The sequence below is a fragment of the Olea europaea genome, chromosome 16 (genome assembly GCF_002742605.1).
Source record: "Olea europaea var. sylvestris chromosome 16, O_europaea_v1, whole genome shotgun sequence".
Classification (NCBI taxonomy): domain Eukaryota; kingdom Viridiplantae; phylum Streptophyta; class Magnoliopsida; order Lamiales; family Oleaceae; genus Olea; species Olea europaea.
In genome coordinates, this window is record NC_036252.1 from 18,818,990 (window position 1) to 18,844,851 (window position 25,862).

The 25,862-nt window shown below is 33.0% G+C and overlaps 3 protein-coding genes across 7 annotated transcripts in view; 1 reads left to right on the plus strand and 2 right to left on the minus strand.

Moving 5' to 3' along the window:
- Positions 1 to 395: 395 nt before the first annotated feature.
- LOC111412386 (poly [ADP-ribose] polymerase 2) lies at positions 396 to 9,628 on the minus strand. Of its 2 annotated transcripts, none has more exons than XM_023043293.1 (18): positions 9,415 to 9,628; positions 8,913 to 9,195; positions 8,560 to 8,672; positions 8,328 to 8,409; positions 7,930 to 8,165; positions 6,949 to 7,075; positions 6,531 to 6,586; positions 5,900 to 5,973; positions 4,555 to 4,601; positions 4,308 to 4,357; positions 3,784 to 3,846; positions 2,547 to 2,624; positions 2,304 to 2,414; positions 2,084 to 2,159; positions 1,856 to 1,998; positions 1,467 to 1,540; positions 965 to 1,070; positions 396 to 838 (listed from the first exon to the last, which is right to left on the minus strand). In XM_023043293.1, the coding sequence occupies exons 1-18, from the start codon at positions 9,499 to 9,501 to the stop codon at positions 743 to 745; spliced, it is 1,902 nt and encodes a 633-aa protein (XP_022899061.1). In that variant the 5' UTR covers positions 9,502 to 9,628; the 3' UTR covers positions 396 to 742. The 2 variants fall into 2 exon arrangements, with proteins under 2 accessions (XP_022899061.1, XP_022899060.1); XM_023043292.1 differs by having other exon boundaries at positions 8,560 to 8,675.
- Positions 9,629 to 19,866: 10,238 nt separating this feature from the next.
- LOC111412388 (blue-light photoreceptor PHR2) lies at positions 19,867 to 23,565 on the plus strand. Its single transcript, XM_023043299.1, has 4 exons — positions 19,867 to 20,914; positions 22,392 to 22,621; positions 22,718 to 22,819; positions 23,155 to 23,565. The coding sequence occupies exons 1-4, from the start codon at positions 19,949 to 19,951 to the stop codon at positions 23,231 to 23,233; spliced, it is 1,377 nt and encodes a 458-aa protein (XP_022899067.1). The 5' UTR covers positions 19,867 to 19,948; the 3' UTR covers positions 23,234 to 23,565.
- A 240-nt stretch (positions 23,566 to 23,805) lies between these two features.
- LOC111412387 (magnesium/proton exchanger) overlaps positions 23,806 to 25,862 on the minus strand; it is a 5,912-nt gene continuing 3,855 nt past the window's right edge. For all 4 annotated transcript variants that reach the window (XM_023043298.1, XM_023043294.1, XM_023043295.1 and 1 more), the window contains exons 7-9: positions 25,516 to 25,732; positions 25,283 to 25,412; positions 23,806 to 24,319 (exon numbers count right to left, since the gene is read on the minus strand). In XM_023043298.1, the coding sequence (XP_022899066.1) occupies positions 24,022 to 24,319; positions 25,283 to 25,412; positions 25,516 to 25,732 (645 nt within the window). In that variant the 3' untranslated portion in view covers positions 23,806 to 24,021. The remainder of the gene's footprint in view (positions 24,320 to 25,282; positions 25,413 to 25,515; positions 25,733 to 25,862) is intronic.

Consider the following 25,862-nt stretch of genomic DNA (forward strand, 5'->3'; position numbering starts at 1 on the left):
TAATGAAATAAAAATTAATGGAGGTCAAAAGGGGGTTAAGTTTTGCTCTCTAAATTTAAAGATAATTTAGAAAGTCAAACACACTCTAAATTAAGATGATAATTTAAAGAACCTCTAGAAATGTAATTTTAAAGGTTGACTCTTCAAAATAGAAAGGATCACACATGTATAAAGAATCTCTTGAAAATGTTTTAACCATATTAAATTACAACCACATATCCATTAATCTTAGATTCTCAACTTGACATAAATATCTGAATAAAAAATTATAATTTAAAAATAAATGATTATTAAATAACAGCAGCAAGAACTGCCTTACCTCATATAATTTTGTGTGACAAACAATTAGAAGGCACAGACCTAAAATGTACAACTTCACATTTTGTAAACAATACTTGAAAACATAATAGAACAAGATTCATATTTTTATTTATATTTTCTTTTATGTTACCCAACCTACGTTAACATGTCACAAGAGTCTCATGAGCTTGGGAAATTATACATACATCCTAGAGAGAGGTAGCCACAAAGGACAGTAATCCAAGCCCACAAGACTAAGCCATGTTTGTTACATTGGAGAGAACGAGATTTTAATTTCTTTCTACAATATTGTCTGGTATCTCCATCTATGTTACCAAACATGTCATAAAAATCAAGAAACTTATGCATACATCTCAAAGAAAGGCAGCGAGAAAATAACTACCAAATGGACTATTCCCCAAAAGAAGAAACTGTGCCGCTGTTAGTGTCCCTCGAATTTGAAATCAACTTGGACAACATACCGCATTCTAATCTGATCCACATTGTATACTATGTACTCGTTGTACAACAAACTACCCTGCAAGGGACAATCAAATGCAACTTTGATACCTGATCCGATTTTGAAAGTAAATCACATAAACATATCTAATAGAAACTACTTAACTGCAAATCAATATTTGTAAGTGAAAATTAAATGCAGTACCTCTTGCCCAGGTTGCTTTTTCGGCTCTCCAAGGGGAACGAGCAACCCATCTTCAAGCAATTCAGCATTTGAAAATTCTGGAGCCGTGGCGCCAACTCCTTTAGTGCTGAACATTGAATGTGAGACGATAAATATATTTTTCCATGCAAGTTTGTTTTATACCTTAAAATGCAAAAGAAGAAGATGAACTACTTCATAGTAATGAAGCAAAACGTAGCATCAATCTATGATTTTATATAAGCTGGGTACTAAAAGAATGGTAAGCTTAAATTACTACTCTTTTTTATAATCATTTTCAAGTAAAAACAGAAAAAAAATAAAAAAATAAAAAAAGGGAGAATCATTTTATTTTATCTTACCATCAAAATGAGTTACTTATTTCCAACTCTTACCAATAAATATGTTATTTACTCTTTAAAGTTACAAGTTTACTTGCAAGTAAACATTTTTAGATTAGTCAGACACACACTCTATAATGTAAAAATAAACACAAATGACTGACCTAAGCTTCCCCTCAGGCAATTTGTCAGCATTATAATTTGCTACTAGCAATTCAGCCATGTCTCCCAAAGCAACCTACAAAGTGAACGGGTTAAGAATAAGCCTTTGTCTGGCACATCTTATTTGTAAAATCATTTTTCCTCAGACTCATATTAAAAACACATAAATTTTCCCTACTTTTAACCGCACAATCTCCAAAAAATCCATTTTTCACTACAAATTTCTCCCCCAAACAAACACCAAAGAAGATCACTTGGGGGACAAACGTATTTTGTCCTTTATATCCAATGTAAAAATATGTTGCTCCGTGAAGAGAAAATTTGTACTTGGAAAGGACGATATCACATTAGTTACAATTGCAAAAAGGATAAAGAAAAGAACATAAAGCACCTCACATAAAAGGAGCACACCAGATGCGGCAGTAGGACTTGAATAGCAATAATTAGCACTTTTCGAGAACATATCAGCAAAATAAACACCTTTCCCAAACATGTAACCTGTTACTGGTGCTTCCGGAGGAGCAATGCGCAAACCTGGCATTTTTTCATAACTCGCACCTAGTCAGATAATGAGTGAATAATTGGCAGAAAAAAGTTGCAGTTGAAGAAAAAAGTTAACCTTGGGACAAAATTCCAGTCCAGTTTGTGAGCCGAGAACCATGCCACAGAAGCATTCTATTTTTGGTTTTAGAGAACTGCTCATAGGAGAGGAGAGCTCATGTCAGGATTAAAACAGCACTGATCCATGGTAAGATTGTAAGAGAAGAAGATATTTATATAGGGCAAAACAACTACCATAAAGTCCAGAGAGAAAAAAGTCTCCTACTGGGGATGTTTACCTTTTCAAAACGTTCAGTTTCACCCTCTCTTGACACCTTAAATACTTGAACAATATTAACAGTATAATTTGAATGCGTCTTCGCATGAGTATTCTTCATGTACTTCTCAATCTGAGACATAGAAATGTTTTTTAGGGTCTGAGAAAAGAGTGTGGTGATGAGTAGCACAGAGATAAAAGGTATGAAATATTCTATAATTTCAGGGTTAGCCAGCTGCTAGAAAAGAAAAAAAGGAAGGCATACCATATAAAATTCCCTCGAACCAACTTCAAGTGGCACCAATTCACAATGAAGCCGTTGATAATGAGAATACAATGGATCCTACATACCAGTGAAGGAAAATTTTCAAAATGTGGCTCGCAGAGATATAGACAAAGCACTCATTTTAAGCAAATATATGTTATCACAAGGTCACATGCCCAAAGCCGAATTAACTAATTAAAATGAATTGGTAATACCTTTTTGGTCAGCATTCAATGAAAAATAAAATTATTATAGCAGAAAGGTATGATGACCCCTTGGAAGGATCCACGGAAGTTCAATCTGGAGGCAGAACTTCAAAAATTCGGTGTTTGATTGCACTTTCAGAAAGAGTCCAGAAAAGGAAACTACCCAAACTTCTGAAGAAGTTGTCAGAGTGCCTTTATGAACCATTCCTCAGGAAAACAAATTTCATGGAAGACAATATTTTCACTTGAATACACTTACAAACTTGGCATTTTTAAAAGATTAAGAATTAAGAATCCCTTATCCGAAAATCATCAGCAACGAGTATCTGATATAATCTTTTGTCTATTCAGGCTCAATTTAACTTAAATTTTCTTCACTTCTTAATTTGACAATTCAGAATGAAGTCACATTAACAGCTAAAACTTTGAAGCACCTGAGTAATTAGCTTCCTTTTATGAAGGTTGGATAATTTATATCCATGAAAATAGGCACAGGATCAATGTGATAGGTAGTTCCTTGGACCGTTCACAGAAATAGAATAGCGAAAAAGGATCCATATACCCCACGTCAAGCATATTTGGAAGAAATATTATCCCGTTGTTGGGATCAATATGATCGCTTGTTTAGTGCATTCCTCTTTTGTATTTGCTAGTATGCCAGAAAATTTGAATACCATTACTCTTAAGTGATATATAGGAGAAGCTATAAGAAAAGCTTCTCCAAAACATTCACAAATCCAAGAGTAACTAATTGGTAGCTCACCAAAGCGCTCATGTGACTTGAAAAAAAATAATAATAATAAAAAAAATACCCTTCTTTCAGGTATAGTGCATTTGCTAGGTACATTCTGCTTGAATATTTCCATTTGTTTTTCTAATAGCATAGTGCAGCAGGATTTTCATAGCAACTAAAATACAACATTTGAGCTAATGTCTGTTTTCCTAGGGAATTGAATTTACTCAATCCAGAGAAGAAGAATTGAATTTACTCAATCCAGAGAAGGAGACTTGGATAGAGTCATAGAACATACCTTCATTTCAATATCATCCACCAACAACTTTGTTGCAAGCTCAATTTCACCAAGTGCTTCAACCTTTCAAATTTTTGCAAGCATTAGAAACTATAATTAGTAAATTCAACTCAGCAAAGCCTTGTTTGGTTTAGATAAAAATCATATTTTTAATATATTTTGATAAAAGTTGATAGAATTTGTGGTTAAAAAGTTGCGGGTCAAATGTGTGGTTAAAAGTAATTGTTGACTTTGACTAAGATTTTAGTCCACTTTTGTAGCTGAACCAAATAGGAATAGGGCTTCGTATATTTTAAAGTTAAATGAAACTGAAAAGAGGCATGGCATTTAAAGTAAATGAGGGTGGCTTTTGATGATAGCGTACTCAATGATGTACCACATCAGTTACTAATAACCACCAGCCACAGCCTCCTAGTAAAGAAGAATGAAAACCTCGCAGATGATAGAAAAAACTAGTACATCCAAGCATAAATGCAAGTGACTACAAGAAAAAGATGTAGCTAATGAATTGGAAAATAAATTACCATTTCCAGTTTGCTTTTCAACTTTTGGGGAGTATCGATGATAAACTGACCTGTCATCATACACATCATTGAGCCAATTACAAGTGCAACAAAAGCAACACAAAGATTCCCCCAATGAAATGAAGAAAATCATTAGCCTATTCCTTATTAGAGAAAAAAATCAACAGCTGCAACGCTTTAAAAGGGCTAACTGATGAGTAGGCACAAAATAAGCCTCCAAGGCAATGCAAGAAAGAAAAGAACTTACTCATTTTTCTAAAACCAAAATCATGAGGAATTACAGTGTAAAATTCCCTGAAATTGAAACAGTAATAACAGATTAGAATATAAGGACTCTCAAGTAGAACAAATTTATCAACTGAGTAAAGTAAAATAGACTTTAAGGAAATTTTCACTTTAATTGAACCAGATGAGGATTAAATGGCATATGTTGAATCAATATGTATGCACGTGAACTCAAGAAAAATCCTATTTTCTATATTGGTTGGCTAAAATTGAGTACTATTTGGTTTGTGAGTCATAAGCAATTATATCATTCAAAAATTGCATCTTATTTTGATTGGTCAAAATAAAGATTAAAATGAGTTGTAATTTTAGATAATGAAGCATCATCATGTTTGTTCTTTTAGGTGATTCAACAGGTTGCTTAAAGTAATTGATGGCCAATTAAATTGCATGAGTAAGCTTCAAATTTTGATCATCGATATTTTAATTGCCTATGTTATCAATTGTGGTATCAACCGATTTTTAGTTGCATGCTCTTGATTTTTGTTAATTGACCGAACCAATTTATTTATTGATATGAGCTTTTAAGCAGGGCGGTTTCTCAAGGAAAAGCATTGGAGGGTCAGAAGAAATCATCTAAGAAAAGTTGTGGACTAGACTAAGTAGTTCATGTTCCAAAACACAATTGAGGTCCGAACACAAATTCAAGAATGACATAAGGCCAAGGCCAGTGGTCATGGCTCCGTGTGGCTAAGAAAAGTAATCAGTGATTGATTTAATTTTTCTTTTAAATCCAGTTCTATTTCCGTAGAAATTATAGTGTTGGTTATTTATTTTGTATTTTCAAATTGAATTGTGTTTTGAGCTATTCTAGTAGATTTCTTTCTAGCCTGGAGGCTGGTGGATTTTCCCTTGTTGTGGGGGTTTTACCTCCTAAAATAAATCCATGTTATTGTCCTTTATTTACTGCTTTAGCACGTTGCACGTGCACAATAAATTCCGTAGTGATTGACAATTTCTTGGCAATTGGAATGGTGCTCGAACTTTAGAATTTAAACTATCAGAACCTTGGTCGAATTGTGAATAATGAACTCTTAGAACATTTGTCAAATTGTGAAATTGAGACTCTGTTAAACATCAATCAAACTGAAGATGGTGAAATCGACCGTGACTATTTAATTGCATGTTTTATGTCATAGAATTTGAAATTGACATCATAAGTCTAGAATTAACAAACTGGCTAAAGAGTTAATGTCATAGAGTTTGAAATTAATCACAAACTGGCAAAAGTGTTTAAGTTCTATAATAGAAATGCACAGCATATCACCTTAATGGGAGAATTGGAAACGAACCAACTGAATGCTTACCCACTTAATTGCTCAAGCATTTTCCTATCTGACTTGCTGATCACGTCAGCAATCCTTTTCAAGACATCATAACCCTACACGTGTGCAAGTTAAAGCAGCAGGAATTATGAGGTTTAAACAATTGAAAAAGAGAGAATGGGCAAATTATGAAGCAAGTTTTAATGAGATGTGATGAGAGAGAAAAGTACATTTAGCATCATAAAATTTATTATGGTCCTGCGCGGAAGCTTGTGTTCATGTTGATTTCTTAAAACAATTCTTAGAAAGTCAAGTCATTGTTCATAATAAGAATTAACTGCAGCACAATATTCTTGATAAAAACTTGTACATCTAACATGAACTTTTGATCAGAAATTGTTCATAATAAGAATTAACTGCAGCACAATATTCTTGATAAAAACTTGTACATCTAACATGAACTTTTGATCATTTCTGACTTCAAACATCTGCAAAGCCAGGACTGGGAAATAACATCTAATATCAAAAGTGGAAAATACCCACCATTGTGATATTGGATAGGTCATAATTAAGTAGCTACTGCCTCCATTCACAGAACATTCAATCCATAAACAATTAAATGCAGTAAAAATGCAAATAGAACTGCAAGAATAGCTTAAAACCCACATCTTACCTTCAAAATTGTTGATTTGCTTAGTTTTCCCAATGGCAATTTCTCAGCATTGTATCCTATTACAAGATAAAACAAAAATTATAAGGGTTTAATCACTGAAAATTTTTTAAGATTAGAATAAAAGTTATCACATCCAAAATTAGTGATTTTGTAGTCTAGAAGTTACATAACCATCTTTTTGGACATTAAAGGTGCATAAACTTGGTGTCTAACTGGCGTGACTTGAGTTCTAAATGTTTAGATTCAAAAACATGGACACAGAACATGAAGCTTCAGATCACAGTAGGAATAGCAAAAGAAATGGGAGAGAGAGTTGAAGAAATTGCAAAAGTAGATGTTAATGGACAAAAGGCTGAGGACATCTAAGAAGACATGCCGTTTATTATACGAAATAAAAACCAAAACATTATGTACAAACCTATTTCCATCATTTGTTGCTTCATCATGCTGATATTGCAAATAAGAGATATAAACTTTGCAATGCAAGCCTCCAGCTTTGATTCTTGAGGTTCAACTTTCATTGTAGGTTTATGCTCTTCTTGAACCTGGAAATCATTGTCAAGGCCTTATATCCATAACTACAGGTGAAAGAATGGACAAACTCTAAGCCCCCGTTTGGCCCCCATTTTCTGAAAATGAAAATGGGTGAAATAATAATTTTTTTGAAAAATGAGTGGTTAAAAAAGAAAGAAAAGTTTTCGATTTGCGTGTAATATTATTTTATGGAAGATCGTGTGTTTGAAAATAGGAGAGAGAAAAATGGAATGTAATGTAATAGAATTTAATGGGGACCAAATAGGGGCTAAATGAGATATAATAGATATTTATCATTTTCTCTTCATTCATTATATTTGAAACATCCCTGCACTGTTTTTTTTTTTTTTTTTTTTTTTTTTTTTTTTAATTGCGCGTCCATCCAAATTTTGCATCAGTCAGAAAATTGAATAAGAGAAAGGTCCAACTCTATGCATATAAATATTTTTCACACTTAAAACATTAACTTACGGAATTAAGCACGTGATTGAGTTCTAGGTGGCTAGGGCGGGGTATTAGTATATCTAACACAAAATTTAAATGTGAAAGTAATTGATCGAACACTACTAGCAAACGTCTCTTCTGCTCAAAAACGAAATGGTCCAAATGTTCCTAACCCCATTCGTCTAAAAATTCATTTTTTTCAAACCTCATTTTCAATCACATATTCTTCAATAAGGAAAAGTTTTTGATTTGTGTGTAATATTATTTTAAAGAAGAATATGTGTTTGAAAAGAAGAGAGAGAAAGATGTATTTTAGGAAAAATGGGAATCAAACACATCCTTAATTTTTAACCACACATTTTTCATCAATCTATTATTCAAAATGCATTCTTTCCCCAAAAATGGGGTTAAAACAACTCACGGATGGTTCTTTTTCAGTTTCACTGTAGTCCATTTCCAGCCAAGTATAGCTCCCAGGGTGAGTGACAAACTCTTTTCGATTGAACCAGTTGTTCTTTGTCTTGTCAAAGAACTTCTGCTCGAATTCAGAAATTGCAGCTTGTTGTGAGATATAGGGCCCATTCAACTTATCTTGACCCTTCACACCAACTCTTCCCCATCTGTAGTAAACCATGTATTTCCCACCATCATCGGATTCTGCAACCAGAATTAAATATAAGAGTACAAGCAAATGACATTAACATGAAAAGGTACAGATTCTCAAATCACTTAAGTGAATAATAGTAGAAAGAATCAGAATTTGTTGATAACTCATTAGTTATTGGTATGGACTTCAAAGAATAGGAATTGAAGCTAAACCTAGAATTTGAATCATATAGAATTTGTTATTGTTTCCCCCAACATTTGTTTGGTTCAACATGGCGTCATAGATTTCATCACCCTGCATTACAAGTTACAAAAGGAAGAAAGAGTCAAACAAAAATGAATTTCTTATTCTTAAAATTGGACTGTAAGCAGAATAGGCACTTCACATCTAAATGGAATTATATTGGCAATCTTTTTTCTACATTTGCAAGAGGGTGAGTCTTACTACTTGCAGCACGTGGAATTGAGCCTTAATATGCTCCGGCAGCCATTTGTCTAATACAGCAGAACCTTTCTTCATTGCTATAACCATTTTCTCCCTGTTGCTTTCCTTTTTGGCTGCTACAAATTTACCACCATAATAATGTCATAAATACATGCCATGTTACAACCTAATATAGTTGTTACAAAATTGATAGAATCTAACTCTATGAACGGTTGTCAGGTGCAGACCAGAAATAGATGAATCAAGCGATATGTTTACACACACGACAGTAGTTCAGAAAAATCAGGACATAAAATCATTAATTACTTCATAAACACTTATATAGCTAAACTTCACAAAACAAATCCCAGTACCTTGATCATTGTCGCCAGAATTCTCATCAACATCTGTGCAGAGCCTTTCCAATATTTCTTTCTTGGTGCCAGCGGTTGAAATCCCTCGAAGAGCGGCTTGTTCACGAAGCTCCTTTACATTCATGCTTCTAAACTCATCAACAGCTTTAATTTTCATTGGTGGATCGCAATCAGAATCTTTAGTGCCTGAATCCCATTGCCTCTTCCGGTTGATATCAGAAACATTGTTTGAATCTGTAGCTTTTTTACTCTCCTCCCGAATTGCCGCTTCTAATCTCCGAACCTGTTGAAAAGACTATTAAAATGAATACACATGACTCCTCTATAATCAATTCAGGTCCCAACACTATCTATTTATTAAAAATTGTGCAAGTGATTTTGATGCCTACACGAACTCTATCTAATGGATTGAGTGACTTATATGCATAAACGAAAAGCTATTGAAAATTTGAATTTATTGCGTTAGAATATCGAAAAATGTTGAAAATGAAAATTGACGAACCAGAGTAGGCTTGGTTCCGGTGGTGCTGAGGTTGCGTTGGGCGAGCTGGGCGCGGAGTTCATCGACTGGGAGAATGCTAATCGCCATTGTTACTTACAGATACACACACGGAAAGGGAAAGTTTTGGGGGGCTTTTGGCGGTGGATGGGGTTCTTGAAAGAGGCGAAGCAGGAGAAAAGACCGTAATGTAAACTCAGTGGCCAGCACGACCCGTTGCCGCGGATTCTTTGCTACCATGTTTCAAAAATGGGTCATGCCACGTGACCAGAAACCTTGCACATCGATTGGCACATTTACTAACATGGGGAGGTCGATATTATTTTATTAACCTGGGATTTATACTTCGATTGTGAGAGATGTGTCAAACAATGTGGTCATTTAACTTAATTCTTCAAAAATTAAGCCCGTGTGCAAATTAAGGCATGTTTGTTTCCCATTATGTAAGAATGAAAATGAAAAATATAGTCGATATGATCTCATACAAAAAACAGAAATTCAAATATGGTGGTTTAATGTGATGGATAATAGTCATATTTTTTATTTTAATGGAGAAAAAATGGGAAACAGACATGGGCTAAGCTATTTTTTAGAAAAATGTATTTTTAGGCTTCGTTTATTTCTCATTTATATAAAAATGAGAATGAAAAATTATTCATTATGAATCTCACATAAGAGACAGAAATTCAAATATAGTGGTTTAATGAGATGGATAACGGTTATATTTTTCATTTTAATAGAAAATAATGGAAAACAACAGGGGCTTAAATTATATTTTGACATTATTTCGATTACATTTTTTTTAATAAAATAATATTAAACATAAATTCAAATTTTTTCTTATTTTTTAATCATACATTTTACATTATTATACTATTTAAAAATGCATTTTGAATCGTAAATTAATAGAGAATGTGTGGTTAAAATTAAAAAATTGATTTACATATAATATTATTTTATAGAATAATATTTGGTTGATAATGAGTTTTTTTTATATATAAAAATTAGAAGAATGAAGCTCAAGCAACCCCTAAATTATTTGCTAGAATAATATTCCCCATAACTTATTCATATAATAAAATATTTTACATATGGCTCCCATTAAATCTCATCAAATTAAGGTCTTGTTTGAACCAATTTTTTTTGCAAAAAAAATATATTCTTAAACAGTGATTTGACATTATTTAAACCACGTATTCTTCAATAAAATAATATTATACTCAAATCCAAATTTTTTCTTTATTCTTTAACCATACATTCTTCACCAATCTATTATTCCAAAATACATTCTTACAAAATAATGTGACTCAAACATAAGGGGCGTTTGTTTTTCATTCTTGTAAAAATGAGAATGAAAAATATAACCGTTATGAGCCTCACACAAGAGATAGAAATTCAAAATTAGTGGTTTGATGTGATGGGTAACGGTTATATTTTTAGAAATTCAAAATTGGTGGTTTGATGTGATATATAACGGTTATATTTTTCATTTTAATGGAAAAAGAATGGGATCTAAATCGAGGCTAAATTAAATTTTTCTCTCTCCTATTTTCAACTACACAACTTTCAATAAAATAGAATTACACGTAAATCGAAAATATTTCATTCTTTTAAAATCATCCATTTTTCAAAAAAAAAAAATATTTTCCCCGTTATAATCAAAATTAATAGGGCTAAACGGGGGACAAAATTTCTTTAAATTTAACCACACATTCTTCAAAAAATATTATTCAAAATTCTTTAATTTCTTTTATAATGAAAAACAAGCGGGCTCTAATTTATTTTCATTTGTTATTTTTTAAATTTATTTATTAGTAAATAAATTAACGGCGTCGAACTGAAAACTAATCCATTTTACCATTTCTTAGTTGGAGTTATCAATAGCATTCCATGTACTCAATTAACATTAAGGGTGCGTTTGATTATAAGTATGAAATTTGTATGAAAGGAAAATAAATTTTAAGTAATTCAATTGCCTAGATCTTATTTACATGGAAATTGTCAATTAAATGTGTTTCATTAATTTAATTTTCAACTTAAAAAGTATTATATTTGTCTGATTTTTATTGGTGGATAGATGAGAGAGAAATAGATAGTAAATTCCCTGGAAAATAAAATTTTATTCCCTCTAAAAAAAATATTTCACTTGATTTTGAGGATAGTCACGTGATTAAAAGTAGAAAAATATTTTTCATGAAAAAAATGTCAGTCAAACAGCACAAAAGTAGAAATTTTGATGAAAAAATATATTTTTAATGAAAAATTTTGATAATCAAATACACCCTGAAAACTTTTCATAGAGACAGTATTCACAGGAGTATTGCAAAACATGTGTGGGCCTTTCGAATGGAAAAATCAAATTCAATGGCAACCACTCAAACCAACCAACCGGCAAGCAGCATAGGTCCCTAAATGGTTGTACCTTGGTCTTCATTTTTCAAACGAGCATTTACATCTTCTATCTTTCAATTTTAGATGTGCATCGTGTACAATTTTACGCTTTATTTTTTTAAAAAAAAATTCTATTTATTTATTTATTTGATAAAAATACGATGGGCAAATAAATTATTTTATGCCTCCTAATAAAATTCTTTTTTACGAGACCTTTATCAAATTCGAAATGTGATAATTATGGTGTGTTTAAGTCACATTTTTTTAAGACTGTTGATCGTTTAATTACTCACAAATGAACGGAATCGTGAACAAGTAATATAGTAGTGTGTAGAGTGTCGAACCTACGAGGACTATGTGTTTGATCCAATTAAAATTAACAATACCCTTAATCGAATAGCAAAATCAAGTTGTGACTAAACAATATTAAATCTAGCAACTAAATTGAAAGCTAAGTAAAAATTTATCAAATACGCGAGAAGTATTACTAAGATGTGAAATCTCCTTTGCTACTCAATTTTTACTTCAAAATTTAAATTGACAATTTGAAATCATGTTTGTTGGTCAATGTTCCTATTTTAATTGAAAACCTCGCTCGATAGTTATCAAATTGATTCCCCTCACGTAACCTTCCTATCTCTCAATGGAAGATACGAACATGATAAATGCATCAAATGAGTTAGAACATCTTTAACAACCATGTGAAGCATAAAAGGTATATTTTTATCCTTTATTGAACCTCATAATATTTATTAACATGTGCTAACAATCTTATTACCTCTCTCGATGATAACAAAATTCACAAACAATTCAATTAATGGCCAAGTAATGGAAAAGCAAGTTAAACCATAATAAACATCCAAGAATTCAAACAAATTTAACGTCAATTCAATTATTCAACCCAAAAATTTAAGACAATAGTTCATCACATCCTAGCAATACTAAAAAGGTTTAGCCGAGCATATTGTCGAAATTAGAAACGCGAAAGTTAAAAGACATCACCAAACTTTGATGGAACGTGATTGAAGTTGACAAATTGAATCTGCCTTTTTTCCTTCTGTAGCCACCCAATGTGTGTCTAATTCCACCAGGTTGGCTCCGGTTCTGGTACGAATAAAATTTCAGCAGGCAGCTCGTTTTCTCTTCTCCTTTATTGTTGCGTGGGAAATTATCAATATATAATATGGAAACCCCCAAATTCAGCCGCCTCTCTATGCGTTTTTTGAAAAGAACACTTGGCTGCCTCTTTCTTCTCCAATACTTCCCCACCAGTTGCTGAATTTCTTTTTCTCCAGCCGCTTCTGCCACCTAATGTGCGTATATATCAATTCAACAGCCGGCCACCTTTTGCATGTATATATATGTGATTCCAAACCCCATGCAACCCTTTATTTTTTTTCCTCCAGAAGCTATAAAATTTTTACTTGGAGAAGAGACTCCCAAATCCAATCGCCGTCTCCTTTTTGGGTATATTTTCAGCCCCTTTTTTATCCCAGCAGTCGCCCTTTTTTTTTTCAGCCAAACTCCCTCTCTTGCAGCCGTTTCTTGTGTGTATATATAGCTATGACAACCTTGGGCAGCCCTATATTCTTGACTCCAATACAAGGCCCAATTATCTCAAAAAATCAGCCACCAACCTTCGTTTTCTGTTGAATCTTTCGCTACATTCAGCCCACCAATTGTTGTGAATATACATAATAGAAAAAAAATAGCCCAATTGTGTAGACGTCTCTCCATATATATAACCCACTTTGAAGTAGAATTCCAATTATTCTTAAATTTCCTGCCGGCCGCCGTGTTGTCCAATTGAGTTCAACTAATTAAAGAATTTGATTCCGAATCCAAGTCCAATGGCTGGCCAATTAATGAATTATTTTTTTCTTCAAGTCCCCAACTTCTACCCAATGGCAAATTTAATTCCTGTGTTTTGGATTTTACTATTTTTCGCCAATTCTTGCTTCTTTCTTTCAACTCATTTTCATTTGTAGAGTTTACCTATCAAAAATAAATTACAACATTTTAGGATATAATTTGTCAAAAGAACTATCAAATATTGCTATTTTACTGCCTCGAATAAATGTATAAAATACACTTATCAAATGTATTTTGGAATAATAGATTGATAGATAGTGTGTGGTTAAAAAAGGAGGAAAAAAATTTGATTTGCGTGTAATTATATTTTAATGAAGAATACGTGGTTGAAAAGAAGATAGAGAAAAATGTATTTTATGAAAAATAGAAATCAAACACCTCTTCAGTAGAATGTTGAAAATAGGAATACCTAAAATTTTGGACATAATATGCCACTGCTTGGGCTCTATTAAAATATATTTTGAAATAGTGATTTTTTGAAAAATGTATAGCTTAAATATAAGGAAAAATTTTAGGTTTACATGTAAAATTATTTTATTATAAAATGTAATATTAAAAGGAAGAGAAAGAAAAATGCATTTTTGATAAAAATGAAACCCGAATGGAGCTATATGAGCAAAAATTCGAGGACCTCAAGAGTAATTAAAATTTGACATAACTAATAAAAACTATGTTCATGTTTGTGCTCCATTTTAATTAAATTTTGGGAAAAATATTTTTGTAATAGTGATTTTTTTAAGAAGAAGTGAGAAATTTTTTTTAGTTTATGTGTAATATTATTTTATTATAAAATATTTTGTTAAAAAGAAAAGAGTAAAAAAAAAAAAGATAATTGCAGCAGAAGTTCCAAACTTTTGAAACACTAACAGACTTTTCTCAAACTTTTAAATCGTTGCAGCCATCAACCATTACCTTTCAAACCAATGCATATGAGGTCATTTTGGATGGTTTTCATTCAAAAATTTTGTCAATTGACCAAAAGTATAAATTTGACCACAATTTAACAATTTTAAAAGGGTCAAAATTGTAACTTTGAATCTTTCTATTATGAACTATGAAAATATTAAAGTCAAAAAATCAAGTAAATATGGAGAGAGAGAAGGAAAAATAAACTGAACATTCTCCTCTACCACCTCACCCTCACCCCCACAATCAAACAAGAAAAAAAACATTCCTAATTCCGATAGATCGACAATAGCCCCACCACCACGATATCAAACGGCCATCGCAAACTGCCACCACTGCATGTGACAAAACCCATAATAAATCCTTATCTATGGATGAATTTAACTTGGAAGCGGAACCCCTTCAATAATTTAACTCCACAAAATATCATTTCATAGTTCGTTTTCCCATTTAACAAGTTAAAATTAATAAAAAAATTACCTTTATCTGTAGATGTGCAGATTCTCCACTTTGACTTGGCATAAGAGGGAAAAAATGGATGTAAAATAGATTGTTGCCAAAAGGGGGGAAATGGGCTAAAAGGGGAAAAAAGGGAAAATAAAGGGTGAAATGTATTACTGCCAAAAGGGAAAAAATGGGAAAAGGAGGATCGTTATTTCTTAGGTTATGCTACTTTGTTAATGTAATTATTTCTTGTATCCATTGGTTACAACCAAAGTATAACACAGTAATTGTAGTACAACTTTGGAGTGTCGTATCCACAGAAAAATGGGGAAATTACTCAAATGATCAAAAGCTAGGGTTTTATTCGTGATTTGTGTAAAAACAATTTATCAATTTGAATGAATTATAAATATCAATGTGCGAAATAATGAAGCGCAAGAATTCCCTCGATTGGGTCGGATCAATCAACGTCAATAATGCAATCATGTACTCAATTAAAGATATTTGTCCTAATACTTTAATTGGAAAACATATCATTAAAGCCCAATTTAATTCTATGGTAATTCTAAAATCCAGATTTCCTACAACACATTCCCACTCTAATCTATTGAAATCAGATCCAAAAATAATTATATACATAGGACATATAATGGTAAAGAATCACACTAATAAGATTGCATGAAATTGAAATTCGACAAATAATTTAATTCTACAATAGACGAAACATGATTAAATCTATGATAAACTTAATAAACATTAAACAAATCTCACAATAATGCTTGGAATTGAAATTCAATAATTATTTTTATTAATCAATAGAAAATTTTTGACTGAATCCATAACAAATCTAATGAGAATTGAAATAATCTCAAAACAATATCATGAAAATAGGAAATCTAAACCTTAAAATTATTTAACAATGAAAATTAGAATTACATATGTAAAAAAATGTTAAAATCACCGATACCATTCGAGTTCCTTTGTGGCATCATCGAGTCCTGAGTTCCTCATAGTGTTCTTGAACTAAAAACCAAAGAAAATTATGCTTAGAGGAGAAAATTAGCTTTCCCCCTCGAATTAGGATTTAAAATCGTGTGAAAATCGCGTTTCCATAAGTGGTTGCATCAAATTAGGAAACTGAATATTCGGGTACCAGAATGAACCATGCGTACGCATGGTTCTAGTGGTACCTATGCACAGTAGGCTTGTTTAGGTCTTAGTAGTGAATTTTTAGAATCTCGTATACACAAGGCCTGTACGCCTATGCGTACGCATAGTATAAATTTTTTTCTGCCGGACAGCTTTCAATATTTTGAACATATCTTCTTCTACCGATGTTCGATTGATGTGATTTAAGTTGCATTAAAAAGCTAACTTAAAGGACTACAACTTTTCTCCAGATATTATCTTTCAATTCGATCGTTTGTCATGTCGGAAAAGGGTCCCAATATGAGGCTAAAAATCGATGCGTAACTTTTTCGATTGGGAATTGATGTGTGATCATACTTTTGACAATATTTCATCCCTTTAACCTCTTTCCTCATCCACTTAACCTCTAACACTTTCGAATCATCATCATAAGGTTAGGAACAAGTTTGGAGTATTTTCACTTCAGTCCTTGAACTTTCATTTTCTTCCACTTTAGTCCTTTTCCACATTTTTCTCCCAAATTTCACATTTTCTACCAAAATGCAACCTAAATCAAAAATAAGTATAATGAGTGTATTTTGGTATTAAATAATCACACAAATGAAATAAATAAAAAGAGAAAAATATTATATTTTACACTATTATCATCCATTAACATGTTCATATGATTTCTATTCATTGTGCGAGCAGGTGGATTCTGGGTAAAGAAATTTTGGAAATGGGTTTGAAAAGGTAGTGGTGGCAATTGATGCGGTGATGGTGGAATGGTATTTTTCTAGTTTGATTGGATTTTGAGATGGAGGGTAGAAGAATAACAGTTAGTCTACGGCCATGTTGTTGATGGTGTGGGAGCGAAGCTAAAGGGATAAAGAAGAAGAAGATGGTGGTGTCAGATAGATTTATTTGAGACTCTCTCTCTCTCTCTCTCTCTTTTAATATTTTCAAGGTTTATAATAGGAAAATGAAAAGTTACCAGTTTGCTCATTTAAAAATTGTTAAAATGTGGTCAAAAATATATTTTCGATCAATTGAAAAAATTTTGGATGGAAATCATTCAAAAGGGCCTCTCATGCAATGATTTTGGAAGGTTGGGGTGATGGCTACAACGATTGAAAGGTTTTGAGAAAGTCTATTGGTGTTTTAAAGGTTTATGACTTCTACTACAATTATCCCCGTAAAAAATGCATTTTGGGATTGATAGAGCCAAACATAGGCTACATTTTGTTATAGTTTAAAGAGAATCGAATCAAATCATGAACAAGTAATTTTTTTTTTTTTGTAGTGTAACCAAATGGTTTTTTTAAGATATGGAACCAAATGGGGACCGAATCATTCTATTTTAATTTGGCTTTAGTTTTAGTTCTTAAAGTTTTAGAGTTGCACCAAATCCATAGAATAGTAATAAATAAATATCTAACAATAAATAAACATCAAATGTTCAACAAATTCAAATTATCAATCACCAAGATCACAAAAAGTCGAAATTAACAAACAAAATATAGTCATAATTTGAATACACAAATCAATTTTCATTCCCATACAAAAGTTTGTTTAACAAGGAATAACAATGATTCACTAAAATAATTGCAACAGTTTTGACGATACACTCACAATAAAGGATGAATTATGCAAAACTTTTACAGGCAACCATTAAAATGTTTAATACTCTATGAATGTTTTATTGGATTTTTTCTCTATTTGTGAAAAACACGAATAGTTCATCAAACAGTCGAGGTGAGAAAATAGTTTAAATGCTTTTAAAGTGACCCATCAATTTCATTTTTCAATCTTGAAAGACTCTCCCCCATTGTTATGATGAAATATGGTGCTAGTACGTCATGACATTGTGTAAATTAAAAAAGAGTGAGAGAAATAATTCAAATGAATACAAAATTAAGGTATGTACAACTAATGAGCAGCCGACAACCAATGAGCAGCCGCTAATGACTTAGATCTATATATATATAATTAAAAATTAAGTTTAGTTCTTGTTCCGATTCTTAATTTGAAAAATCAAAATCATCATTTTATTTGGAGAATCGAATTGGATTGTTCAATTTGATTTGAACATTTTGTCCACTCCTAATTATCTTACTCAACAACTTAAAATCTCATCAAAAAGATATTTCTACGATAATCTTCGAAAATAAGAATGGAGAAATTTCTTTTTTCTCTAAGCCCACATCCAACAAATTCCGTAGTTGTTTTGGTGGGAGGAGGTGGGGTTGGGATGAAGTGGAGAAAAAGAATATTTTCGTTCTTCTTAATTATTGTTTTTTTATTTAACTACCTATTTGGTATAGATTAAAATTATAATTTTAGTAAGCCTTTATTTGATATTCATTATTTTTAAAATATATTTTTCTCCATCAATATACTATTCTAAAATGCAGTCTTTACCAAATGATGAGGTTCAAATAAGGGCTAAAATTTAATAAATGTTGATGAAATGTGAGTTTAAAAGTTGCGGGTTTCGTAAAATATATGATTAAAATTTTGATCCTATCCATTATCCAAAAAATGCATCTTCCCCCCTCTCTCTCTCTCTTCAACATCACATACTCCAATAAAATAATATTATGTGTAAACAAAAAATATTTCCTTATTTTTTAATCATACATTTAAAAAAAAATTACTATTTTAAAATACATTTTTTCCAAAATATTTTTTAATGAAGCCCAAACAGAGCTAATTGTTGACTTTCATTTGAAATTTTCATCACCTTCTACATCAAACAAGTGTACTCTATATTTAAAGAGAAAATTAACAACATTATTTTGATAAACTTTTAGCTTGGCAATTGAAAACAAGGGTAAAAACAAATTTGTTTAATGAGGACCTAAGTGTCACTAGAACGAAAGTTAAGGGATATAAATACTTTGATTTGAAGTTTGGGACCAAGATGCAACACAACTCAAAGTTGGGTATCAAACGGCTCATAAGACGACATTTCAATGTTTCTGCCATTTGAAGTTTGAAAAAAAAAAAAAAAAAAAAAAATTGAGGTGTGATGTAAATTTTTTTCCGTAGATTATTTTTTCTTTATTTTTATCAAAATAAATTTTTTTCTTCATTTTTTTAGCCACACATTCTTTATTAAATTAATATTATACATAAATTAATAATTTTTCTTTAATTTTTATTTACACTTTTTCATCGATCTACTATTTTAAAATTCATTTTTTCATAAAAATACGTGTCAAACACCTTCTTATAATTACAAGTGAATAAGTCAAATTTGCAACCAAATGCTGCAGCCTTGCAGTACTAGTAACATCCCACCAAACACACCTACTCACAAAAGCACGCATTACACACACGAGTTAATTGTTTCAATGGTTACTAAATTTAGATTCATATTTTTGATTGGTCACCGAAATTTAAAATGTCCAATTTTGGTCACTAAACTTAGCTTTATATCTTCGGTTGTTTAATGAAGTTTAAAATATTGTACATTACTCTCTATAAATTCGATATTTTTCAAAATTCAATATTTATACTAGTGAGCAACGTGTAATATTTTTCAAAATTTAGTAATCAAAATTTGGCATTTTAAATTTTAGCAAGCAATTGAAAATATAAACCTAAGTTCAATGAACAAAATTTGATATTTTAAATTTTAGTGACCAATCAAAAACATGAACATAAGTTCAATGACCATGATAACAAATAATTCTACACACACCAAACCCCCAACAGAAAAACCAAAACACAGCCAAACCAGAGGAGTAGATCAAGTTAAAAAGCTTATCTTCATCTTCTCCATTCTCCACAAATGGATTCCAAAATCCAAATTCATCCAGAAAATCCTGAATCTCAAGCCCCTTCAGAGGACCAGAATCAAACCCAGATTCCTTCCATTCCTATAGCTTCAATTTCTCTATCACTTTCCACTGTTCTTCCTTCCCATTTTCTCTCCCCTTCCCAAAAAATCGCTTCAATCTTCAATCCTCCAAATAAGGTGAAAATCCCATCTCAAATTTCATCGCTTTCCCACCTTTCAATTTCCTCCTCACTTTCACCTGGGAAGCCATTTTTCAAATCGACCATTTCTGCAAACCCACTTCAAAGCCCACTTACTCTAAATCCCCTTCGGCCCTCTGAGCCATCCAATGCCGCCGCACTCTGTCGTGCCTCCATTGTTTGGTTCCGGAATGACCTACGGGTCCATGATAATGAGTGCCTTGCTTCTGCCCATAACGAGTCCATGTCTGTGCTTCCAGTTTACTGCTTTGATCCACGGGATTATGGGAAATCTTCGTCGGGATTTGATAAGACCGGCCCTTATCGTGCCACTTTTTTGATAGAGTCCGTTTCTAATTTGAGGAAGAATCTGCAGGCACGCGGGTCGGATCTTGTGGTCCGGATTGGAACGCCCGAGAGTGTGCTGGTGGAGCTGGTCAAGGCTGTGGGGGCCGAGGCAGTGTATATGCACAGGGAGGTTTCTTACAACGAGGTGAAAGCAGAGGAGAAGATCGAGACGGTGATGAAGGATGAAGGAGTAGAGGTGAAGTACTTCTGGGGAAGCACATTACACCATTTGGAGGATTTGCCATTTAAGTTGGAGGAAATGCCAACAAATTATGGGGGGTTTAAGGAGAAAGTGAAGGGATTGGAGGTGAGGAAGACGATCGAGGCGATAGATCAGATGAGGGGATTGCCGGCCAGAGGGGACGTGGAGCCTGGGGAGATACCTTCATTGGTGGATTTGGGTCTTAACCCAAATGCAACCATGGGTCAGGTATGAATTTTGGTTTGCTAGATGATTTCTTGATTCTGTGTGAATGAAATAGGAGCTGTTGGTTTTGATCTGATAACGTGGAGCTTTAATGATTAATTTATGAAATGTACAAGCTTATATGAATGCACAATTGTTACTTATTAATTGCTAAGAGTGCATATTATTGGTTCTTGAGGGAAATTTATATTTTTCCCACTTTGGAGTTTTTGATTTACTAGAGCAAAACTAACATGAGCGAGTTGTGTTTGCTAAAGATATAAAAGTTTGAATCTTCCAGTTTAGCAATGAATTGAATGGAGTGGTAAAACATGATTCTTGTAGTTGACCCAAATTTGTTGATAATAAGGTTTAGTTAGTTATTAGAATTGTTGCTTCGGTAGTGCAAAGAAGTAAAGTAATGAAAGAGGGGCAGTGGAAGTTGCGAAACTTCCATAGATTTAGCAATGAATTGAATGGAGTGGTAGAAAAGGATTGATGTAGCTGACCCAAATTTGTTGAGAATGAGTTTAGTTTGTTGTAAGAAGTGTTGATATTGTAAGCAAAGAAGTAAATTAGTAAAAGAGTGGCTGGGGAAGCCGTGAAATTTCTATAACCTGGAGGAGTTGTCGAGTGGTGCCATTTGCACCATTTGTTTTAGTTTCATCTGATTTATGTACTGCATTACCAAATTCGGGGAAGTGCAAAGTTTATACATTGTCGCTATGAAGTAGAGAAAGAGGGGCAGGGGAAGCTGGGAAGTGACTGGAACTTCGATGAGTTACTGCGTAGTGCTTTTACCATCACTCTTCTCAGTTCCTATACGTTTATGTACTGCATTAAGAATTTGGAAAAAACCAATAGTATACGCGAATCTCGTGGCACACACAATGAAGGGAAATTTTGACAAGAGATGAGCAATGCGTTTATTTTGTCATTGATGGCAATCATACAGTAAAACTGATCAAAACATCACTAGTAGGAAGTCTTTGCGATAATATTGTTAAAACCTGTTTCACCGTGGCATAATATGTCAAAAAATATTGTAACTAGTTGAGATAGATATGGGTTTGGAAAATAATTTAAGAGCACATCTGAGTGATTCTCAAACAATCATTTTGAACCACATTTTCTCCAAAAAAAATTTAGTTTCACGTTTCATAACTTTTCCCTAACTTTTAATTACACATTCTTTAAAAAAATATATTTCAAATTCCTCTCTCACACAAAGGTTAAATAAATAAATTTGTCCATCTTCTACGAGCTTACAACTTTAGAAGAGATGATTCAACATCGTATCTTGAGTTCAAGTCTCATTGTCACTCAATTGTGAAAAATTGTGCACAGGTAAGCTTACACTGCGAGGGCATGTTGAACAATTTAAATAAATAAATCTGTCACTTTTTTAATAGTTTAAACTTTTAGATGAGACATGTTAACAATGGGGATAGAGTTTAACTGTTTTACCTTTAAATTAACATTATATGTTCCCATCTTGTAGAATGGAAAACTAGCCGCTGATGCTTCTCTTGTGGGAGGAGAGACTGAAGCATTGCAGAGGCTGAGAAAATTTGCAGACGAATGCACGGCAAAACCACACAAGGGATCTGAGAATGGGGCCAATGAGAGCATATTTGGCGCAAACTTTTCTTGCAAAATATCCCCTTGGCTTGCTATGGGATGCATTTCTCCTCGCTCCATGTTCGATGAGCTGAAGAAGTCTACTTCAAGGTATGATAAAGTAACTTATTCTGTTTCCTCTTGTTTTATAAGTTCCACGAGGTGGATGCATGTTCCTCAATTTAATGGATGCCTTGTGATTTTCAGTCTAATCTCTGGTTCCTGCAACAAGAAAGATGGTGGTAGTAGCTCATCAGATACTGGAATGAACTGGTTGATGTATGAGCTTCTGTGGAGGGACTTCTTCAGGTAAATTGATACAAATCAAGCCTTTTTCAACATTCTTAAATTTAATATATATGTCAAGTATCATGACAGAAAAATAAGAAGATATAGTACTCTGATACTCTCCATTCTCCATATCATATAGAACCTTGTGACTATGGGCGTAAAAAGTGCTGGGCAGGCCTGCACGGCTAAGCTTGTGGCCTGGCACGCTTTGTGCCTAATATTGTTTATTTTATGAAGAGACCGATGCCCTTGCATTACTTAAGAAGCCCATATATTATCTTTAGCCAGCCAGCCGGCTTCTGGATTGCAACTGTATGGAATCTGCACTGATATTTTTGTTTCTGGCTTGTCAGATTCATTACCCGGAAATACAGCTCTGTGAAACAACACAGTGATGTTCCGGTGACAGCTTGTTCAGGTGCTGCAGCCTAAGGAGAGTGTCGATGAAAAGTAAACATGAGGTTTTCTTTTGTATCCTACTGTTCAATCAGGTCTGTAGCTTTTCGGTGCTGGAATGGAGCTCTATTATTAGACAGTTTCTCACTGAAATTGTGTTTGGCTGCAAAAATAATGCTGAACATAGTTGTACCATTATTGAGGCTGTTAGTTTCTGACTTTTTGGTGTTTATTTGCGTTGTCTGGAAGCAGTTCATTTGTGTTCGGTTATTTATGGTATGCCATATGTTTAAACAATAAGAGAAGATTGTATCAATAAACTATTGTCCATTTTCTAATCAAACCCATGCAACCGAAATTTCGTGTCTCATTGGTCTTTTTCATTTCGAATTAGCAAAATCAATGTCTCTTTACATAATATTGTAGCCTTTTTGTGAATCGGATTATTTTAAGTTGCACAGCATAAGGTTGAAATAGGAAAGCCCGTGTTTCGTACCCTTTTGAAATATGAAAGTTGAGTTTTGGAAATGTTAAAAGGTTCCGAGTTCAACTTTCGGTTTCTAACAAATAAACATTTGAAATTTCATTCTTTGAATGCAAGAACGAAATAAATGTAAAAAAATCATAAATGTCTCACATAATAATGTTTAAAGACACATGCATCTCATAGTTTTCGAACTATTTTCCTCACTGGAATCAAAGATTCTAAAGGAGCTTTAACATTAAACTCCATAATCTGCAACATCTGAATCCCAAGTCTGTAAAATGTACTTGCATACTAAGACGGCAAAATGAGTAGATAAATGGAGATGGGAAGTTGGAACTCAAATGATGCCAGAAACTCTCAAAGATGACAACACGACAAAAATAAGCCATAGTAACATGAAATACGCACAAGTAATCCATGCCCAGAGTTTTGGACCTCCGAGTTCAGCACCAAAAACAAGACGCCTTAATACCAAAACCCCGATACAGCCCACAGAAGTCGAGAAGAAAACGAGCAAAGAGAAGCTAAGTCCCTCTGCATTCTCTATCTGCAACGGTTCCCTGTATGCTATGATGTTGTACATTGTGTCGATGAGCCATGGTATGCCAATGCCCACATAAATGTTCACGGAATTGCTACAAGAACAAAAATAGCTGATATATCAGTACATTCTTTGCAGCCAAATGGACTGAATTGCATACTTCAAGAATTACAACATGTTTGCCTAAGCTTAGAAGTTGCTTGAATTTATTGCAGTGACCTCTTATATCCGAACTCGTTTGGATAAGTTACTTTTTTTCTCATTTAAAAGTAAAAGAAGTTACTTATTTTGACAATAAGGTAGATGTTGCTTTCAGAATAAGCAAACTTATTTCAAACTTAACCCAACAAAAATAATTGTTTATTTTAAAACTTGTGTATTTACTTGTTCACTAATTTTTTAAGAGTAAACTAACTTGCACTTAAATTTGAATTCTATAATTTCATCCAATGGACAGGGAAAGCATGGTTTAACAATTTCATTGACTGAAGTTATGATGACAGTAAAAATCATATCACGTCTGAGAAAATGAAAATAGGGTGAAATAGAGAAATCTCCATGATAGAATCGGATAACGACTTGCCAACTTATGTCAAGGACGCTGAAAACTCTACAAAATGGACAGTTTGGACAAAGCCCATTGAATTTCAAAATAATCTGTATGACTGTCAACAGCTAACTTCAACAACTTCGCCAATGGTGGAAGTAATAAAATCTGCTGAACAATTTCTTAAAAGGACATCAAAATCAACTTCCAATAAAGCATATGGCGATCAATGCTAATATAACCATGTCATGAAATGTTAAGGGATAAAATCCCACACAATTAAAGATGAAAATATAGATCTATTTATAAAGGATTGTGCTACTTCTCTTAATAAGGTTGACATTTTAAGATGAAATCCAAGTCTTAACTTGGTATCAGAGCCCATTAAACTCCAACGAGCAATTCAATCCGATTAAGACTCAATTAATGAGCATACGGATTCAAGATTGGTCTGTCATCCAACCCTTTCTACAAACATGCTATAAATGCACACATGGTTAGAACACATACCTGCAAGTGATGTTAGCAATTGCAGAATCAGCTGTTATCTGCCTTTCTGCAGCAATCTTGCTTGCAACTAGATCCGGCCATGAGGTTCCAGCGGCCAATGCTGTGAATGCTATGACATAAGAATTGATACCTGCAAAAAAATATTGACTTGAATATAAACACCAGCTAAGTTTCATTAAAGGATTAATGAAAGTAACTATTAGCAAACATGGATCCACAGGGAATTTCAAAACCTGTGACATAGCTTATTAGATCAGTAAGCTTTGTTACAATGTAAGCAATTCCGCTGATGAAGAGTAGAGAGCAAATGAAGGCAATCCACCCATGTGCAATCTGGTAAGGAGGTACAAAAGCAAAGAGTAATCTCCAAGGTGCAAGGAGCAACTGCCAGAAAAATTTTGCAGCCCATACGTATATATTGTTCAGTTTTCTTGATTCAGGACTTTCCAACTGTTTAAAGAAGGAAATTATTTAATAAAAATTGCAGCCAACTCATTGATGGCACAGAAAGAAAGACAGAACTGTATATGGTGCAGAGCTGGTGCATGCACTTCCACAAAAGAAAAGAATATCTATATCT

Bases quoted from the DNA above. Each gene is read 5' to 3' on its own strand.
- LOC111412386 (XM_023043292.1), bottom strand. From the start codon at position 9,501: ATGGCGATTAGCATTCTCCCAGTCGATGAACTCCGCGCCCAGCTCGCC. The intron at 3,847-4,307 runs GTAATTTATTTT...AAAATTTGAAAG, and splicing joins TGAAAAGCAAACTGGAAATG to GTTGAAGCACTTGGTGAAAT. The intron at 2,415-2,546 runs GTATGCCTTCCT...TCTATGTCTCAG, and splicing joins GTTCGAGGGAATTTTATATG to ATTGAGAAGTACATGAAGAA.
- LOC111412388 (XM_023043299.1), top strand. From the start codon at position 19,949: ATGGATTCCAAAATCCAAATTCATCCAGAAAATCCTGAATCTCAAGCC. The intron at 20,915-22,391 runs GTATGAATTTTG...CCCATCTTGTAG, and splicing joins CAAATGCAACCATGGGTCAG to AATGGAAAACTAGCCGCTGA. The intron at 22,622-22,717 runs GTATGATAAAGT...TGTGATTTTCAG, and splicing joins CTGAAGAAGTCTACTTCAAG to TCTAATCTCTGGTTCCTGCA.